Source organism: Suricata suricatta, chromosome 17 (assembly GCF_006229205.1).
Source record: "Suricata suricatta isolate VVHF042 chromosome 17, meerkat_22Aug2017_6uvM2_HiC, whole genome shotgun sequence".
Lineage (NCBI taxonomy): Eukaryota > Metazoa > Chordata > Mammalia > Carnivora > Herpestidae > Suricata > Suricata suricatta.
Genome location: NC_043716.1, coordinates 57,193,957 through 57,199,784, shown reverse-complemented (window position 1 = coordinate 57,199,784; position 5,828 = coordinate 57,193,957). Strand labels below are relative to the sequence as shown.

At 63.0% G+C, this 5,828-nt stretch overlaps 1 protein-coding gene across 1 annotated transcript in view; it reads right to left on the bottom strand.

Annotated features, from left to right (window-relative positions):
• LOC115281704 (ATP-dependent RNA helicase DBP5-like) overlaps positions 1 to 5,621 on the bottom strand; it is a 12,296-nt gene extending 6,675 nt beyond the window's left edge. The window contains exons 1-4 of the mRNA XM_029927124.1: positions 5,301 to 5,621; positions 1,755 to 1,907; positions 652 to 771; positions 89 to 214 (exon numbers count right to left, since the gene is read on the bottom strand). Of these exons, the coding sequence (XP_029782984.1) occupies positions 89 to 214; positions 652 to 771; positions 1,755 to 1,907; positions 5,301 to 5,621 (720 nt within the window). The remainder of the gene's footprint in view (positions 1 to 88; positions 215 to 651; positions 772 to 1,754; positions 1,908 to 5,300) is intronic.
• Positions 5,622 to 5,828: the final 207 nt, after the last annotated feature.

Sequence of the window (5,828 nt, the reverse complement as noted above, 5' to 3'; positions counted from 1 at the left end):
GTGGCGCGGGCGTGGGGCCTGGGGGCTGGGGGCACCGAGCGGGCGGGTCAGGGGGTGACGCGGGGGGTGGGCCCCGCCCCCCGGGTACCTGGTCTCGCTCCTTCTGCAGCTCCAGCAGTTGGCCCTGCAGGGTGGTCACCTTCTCCTTGTAGATGTCGCAGTCGACCTTGGTCCTCTGGAACTGCAGCAGCGTCTGCTCCTTCTCCTCCCAGTACTGGGGGGACAAACACAGCCCGTGTGGGCGGCGGCTCTGGGGCGGAGGGTGGGTGGGGCTGGGGTGCCGCGGGGAGGGGGGTCCAGGCGGTAAATGCTCCTCTCTCAAGGGCCACATTTCAAGCTGCGTCTACCCACAGGGCTGCTGTGCTGATTACATCTGAATTCAGCGGGCGGAGCAGGTGACTCTAGCTCTCGGGGTTGTGAGTTCGAGCCCCATGCTGGGGGCAGAGATTCCTTAAAAATAAAATCTCAAAGAAATACACGCAGACGCTGCACGTAACCGTGTTTTGTGTATTCCACGTCCCCAGAGACGTAACGGACAGACCAGCAGGTGCGGGAAGCAGAGTTGGATGTAAGCTCAGTGTGGCTTCAAGGGCCTGTGTCCCCTGCCCACGCGCGTGACCTGCGACCTGGGCCACAGCCCTGAAGGGTCACCTGCTTCCGCTGCCTCTCGGCGGCCGCGGCCCGCTCCCTCAGCGAGTGGATGCGCTCCACCAGCTCCTGCTTGCTCTCCAGGGCCTCGTCCAGGTTCTGCTCCAGGATGTCCTTCTCCGCCTGGGGCAGAGAGAGGTCAGCCCGGGGGCCTTGGCCCCCCGAGCGGCCTGCCCCCGGGAAGCACCCAGCCTTCCTCCCCGAGGACAGGCGGCAGGAAAGCTCAAGGCCGGGCCCGTGGGTGGACTTATTCCTGCACATGTCACAGAAGGGAAGGCTGGGTCAGCAGTCCTTATGGGAAGAGCACATTTCCCTTCTACTTCTCTGTGGTCCAGATGGAGGTAACGGAAACTGAAAGCCTCCGGGAGTGGCAGCGCCCCCCGGAGGCAGGGTCAGGCCGCTCGGTCCCCGCATCCACCAGCAGTCTCTGAGAGATGGGGTGTCCATCGGTTTCCTCTCGCCCCCTCTGCGGGAAGGGGCCTAGGCACCCGGGGGGCTCAGTCGGTTGAGCGTCTGACTTGGAGCCTGCTTCAGATTCTGTGTCTCCCCCTCTCTCTCTGCCCCTCCCCTGCTCATGCTCTGTCTCTCTCTGTCTCAATAATAAATAAACATAAAAAAAAAAAGGAACGGTGGCCCCAATCCAGGCTGCATGAGAGACAGTGCCAGTGCGGCCACCTCCCTGTGCCCGCAAGGGCCTATTCCTGCTCAGTAAATGGACATTTTATCGACCGAAAGGAATCGAAGAGGAGAGGCCCAGGGCTTGTGCAGCTCCGGAGCTCTGGCGTGACCAGCGAATGCGTGGGCAGGACAGCAGGAGCGCTGCACGCAGAAGGGCCCCCCGCCCACCCACAACCTTGAACCCCATCACTAGAGTCAGGGCGGTGCTCTCCACACCGGTGCCACAGCAGCTGAACGGCTGAGGGGACACCGACATGCATGTCCACCCGCTGTGTGTCCCGCCAAGCTGGGGACCGGGGCGGCGCAGGGAGGGGAACACAGGGTGTGGCTAGATAGCAGCCCGGTCCTCGGCCCCCACACCGGACTGCGTTTCAGGAACCCTGCAGCCCTTGGGGGATGTCCACCAGGGGGCCGGGGAGGGGACCCACCAGGCTGAAGGTCATCGAGCGGAGCTTCTGGTTCTCCTCCTTCAGGCGGGTCAGCTCCTGGTCCCTGGCCGTCTGCAGGGAGCGCTCTCGAAACTCCCGCTCGTGGGAGGAGGCCGTCTTCTCCCGCTCCAGCTCTTGCTTCACCAGGTACAGCTGCCGCGGGACAGGGGGAAGGACAGGGGAGAGCCCGCGTCTCTACCGGCCCAGGGCCGGCTGCCTCTCTCCTCAGCAATGCTGTCGCTCCCCCACGGGGCTCCCTCTCCCAAGATCTCAGAATCCCTTAGTTTCCCTGGCGAATCGCTCCTGTGGAGAAAGGCACTCTGGCTGCATTTAACGGACGAGGCGCAGCAGTGAAACGACCAGGTTGGGCCCCGGGAGCCGAGCAGGGAGCCGGGGAATCCGTGCTCTGACCGGAGTCCCCACGGCCGGTGGTAAGTGACCAGGGACCGAGCCCCTCTGGCAGGCTCCCGGCCTCCCTACCTTGCCATAGTCTGCTGAGTCCATGGCATACAGGGGGCTGGGATTTGTGAAAACCAGTAAGCGACAAGAAAGAGGAAGGTCAAGTCAGACGGAGCAGAGATGCCCGGTCTATGTCCACGTGCAGACATGGGCCACCCCCGCCCAGCAGGCTGGCGGTGGGGGCTGGAAGCCGGAGCCTGCCGCCCCCCCCCCCCCCCCCCCCCCCCGGACAGATCCGGAACCAGGCCCCCGGCCGTGGAATCCCGGGTGTGGTGTCCCTGCGGGGAGGGGACTTTCCCAGGAGCCCTGGATGTCAGGGTGGAGTCAGCTCTCCTCTGGGGTCAAGGAGGGAAGGAAGAACCTTTCCCGCGGTACAATGACAAACGTCCTGCCCCGGGCCAGCTGGGCGAGAAGCCACGTCCTCTACGTGTTCGAGAAGGAAAATTAAACCATCCAGATCGGAAGGGGGTGGCACCTCAACCTGGTAATGAACCTAAGCAAAGGAGCCTAATTATAGTTCAAGCACGGTAACCACGGTGAGGGGAGAGGGCGGGGGAGGGGCTGAGAGCCGAGCCAGCCCTCAGCGTTCCCTGGCTGCTTTGTTCCCCGAGCCCGTGTGGGCACCGCTGTTCTCGGGACCGAGCAAGTGAGCAAAGGCGTGGGCGGCAGGATGCTCTCCGGGCAGAAAGGGGCGCAGAGTGTGGAATGGGGGAGGCCGGGAAACGCGCTCTGGGGATCGCCTGGAATTTGGGGTGTGGGTGTGACCTCACGGCTTCTAAAATACACGTCTGTGTGTGGAGGTGCGCACACGCCTCTCTGTGTGTGTGCTCTACGTGTGCGTCCTTGCTCCCCGGCTCTGCCTGCGGGAAGGGCCAAGGAGCAGAGGCATCCAGGAGCAAGGGGCTCACCGAGAGCCCTGATCTTGGTCTCTGCAAGGAACCAGTGCCCTTCGGGGAAATGGCTGAGCCCAGAGCTGGGGCCGGGCGGGGACCAGATGGCCCCAGAACCCCCCGTGCCCCCTCGCGTTCTGAGGCTTCTCACCATCAGGACGTTGAGGGTCAATTGGTTGACAGGAGGGGTCGCCGGAGATTGGGCTCTGCGGCCACCAGACTAGAGAGTCTGGGCAGGAATCCCCAGTAAGGCTCTCAAGGGGCCCAGGGTGCTGCTGGTTCCAAACCCCCCACCCCCCAGGCTGCTTCTCAGCTGCTGGAGGACAGAGGACAGCAATTCCTGTGGAGGGAGTGACGGCACCGGGCCGGGCGGGCGAGGGTAGCGTCAGCATCAGGAGCGACTGGACCCGGCCCAGCATCCCTGGGGTCTCGCCAAACAGGCATAACCCCCGTCCCGTCACGAGGACACAGGAGACACACCCGAAAGGAGGAACGGTCTCTTACAGAAAAGGGGGGCCGTGGGGCGCCCGGGGGCTCAGCCTGTTAAGCATCTGACTTCAGCTCAGGTCATGATCTCACGGTTTGTGGGTTCGGACCCCACATCGGCCTCTGTGCTGACAGCCTGCTTGGGATTCTCTCTCCTTCACTCTGCCCCTTTCCTGCTCTCTCTCTCCCTCTCTCTCTCTCTCAAAATAAATCAATAAACTTTACAAAAGGGGTGAGGGCCTGTATTCTTAAAACATACCCACACTAATATAGACACAAGCTGCGGAAACATTCCAGATTAAAGGAGACGGCAGACAGGACAGCCACAGTGTCCCCTCCTGGACTGGAGGGAAACGCCGTGGAGGAGGAGGTTTGGTGATGAACTTGGAGCGCAGGTTAGAGGAACAGCCCGTGTGGGTGAGGAGGGCGCGCGGGCGAGCGCCGGGCTGCGGTCCCTCAGAGCACGTCCTGGGTTTAGGAAACCCATTAAAACGCTTAGGGGCACAGGGCCGTGATGTGTGTAATGCACATGGTTCAGGAGAGAGAGAGAGTGAGTGTGGGGACACAGACACAGAGACAGACACAGAGAGCGGGACAATGATAAAGGACACCCGGACCTGGGCTTACAGGTGGCGCCTGGAGAACACGAGGGTTGGGGGCACCGACCCCCTGGCACCCCACCCCCCCGGCAGCCGGAAACCCGTACGTAACTTCTGACTCTCCCCATAACTTAACTCCCAACAGCCTACTGGTGACGGACGCCTTCCTGACCACCCGGTCCCCGTTCTGCGTGTTTTGTGCATCCGTTCCGCGACTCCTCCCTGACGGCGGTGGCAGGGGAGCCGGAGGAGAGGACACTCACAGGCCTGCCCTCCTGGGAATCGGGCGTGGGCGGGTCCCTGCCCTTCAGACCCTGCTGTTCAAGGGGTGATGATGGTTGTACGTATTTGTTTACAAATTTGAAATTATTTTCTCAATAAGGATAAAATTTAAAAACTAAACAAGGACACAAAAGCCACAGTTCAAGGCAAACAGCCAGGGCCGACGTGACAAGGAACGAGTGTCCTCAGTGTCGGAAGAGCTCCTGTAAGTCAACCAGAAGCCGGCGGCCAGGGCGCCCGGGGGCTCAGTGGCTACACGTCCGACTTCGGCTCGGGTCCTGATCTCACAGGTCATGAGTTCCAGCCCTGAGTCAGACTCTGTGCTGACAGCTCAGGGCCTGGACGGGGCCTGGAGCCTGCCTCAGATTCTGTGTGTCCCTCTCTCTGTCCCTCACCCGCTCCCTCTCTCTCAAAAATAAATAAACATTTAAAAAATTAAAAACAATTTAAAATTAAATTAAATTAAAAAAAGAAGACAATGGCCTGTAGCTGAGAAATGAGCAAAGGCCTCACTGGTCCGGGGGCCTCCCTATTGGCACCCTGTTCCCCGCGGGGCCACAGACCCCGCTGAGAGAGACCCAGGAGGGGAGGGTGGAGGTCCTGGGGTCCAGGTTGCTGACTTCACTGGAGGAAGGTGGCTCCCTGGTGTCTCCACCCCTATGGTGGCCCCGGCAGGGGTGGGGGCACCTCCTCCTGCAGGCCTCGCAAGGGTGGGGAGCAGGGGGCACCCTGTACCTCCTCCTGCAGGCCATGCAGGGGTGAGTGGGGTGGGGGCACCTGTACCTCCTCCTGCAGGCCGCGCAGGGGCGGGGGGGAGGGGGCACCCGTACCTCCTCCTGCAGGCCCCGGCAGCGCGTGGCCGCCAGCTCCTTCTCCTGCAGCGCGTTGCTGAGGCGCAGCGACAGGCTCAGCATCTCGTCCTTGAGCTTCAGCACCTGGTGGAAGTGGGCGCTGACCTCGCGCTCCATGCGGTCATGGTCGGCCTCCAGCTGGCGCAGGCTCTGCACGTGGGCCTCCGCCCGGCCCAGGCGCCCCTCCAGCTGCTCGCAGCGCCGCTGCAGCGCCTCCTTCCGCCCCTTCTCCTGGCTCAGCTCCTCCTGCAGGCTACTGATGGCCCCGGCCAGGCACTCGGTCAGCTTGGACGTGTCCATGAGCCCTGCCGGGGATGGGCGGGTCACCTCGCCCCCTCCTCACCCTCCTCTGGGGACAGGTCACCTCGCCCCCTCCTCACCCCCCCTCCCGGGACGGGTCACCTTGTCCCCTCCTGGTCCCCCCTCCCAGGGCGGGTCACCTCACCCCTCTCCTCACCCCCCTCTGGGGCAGGTCACCTAGTCCCCTCCTCATCCCCCCTCCCGGGG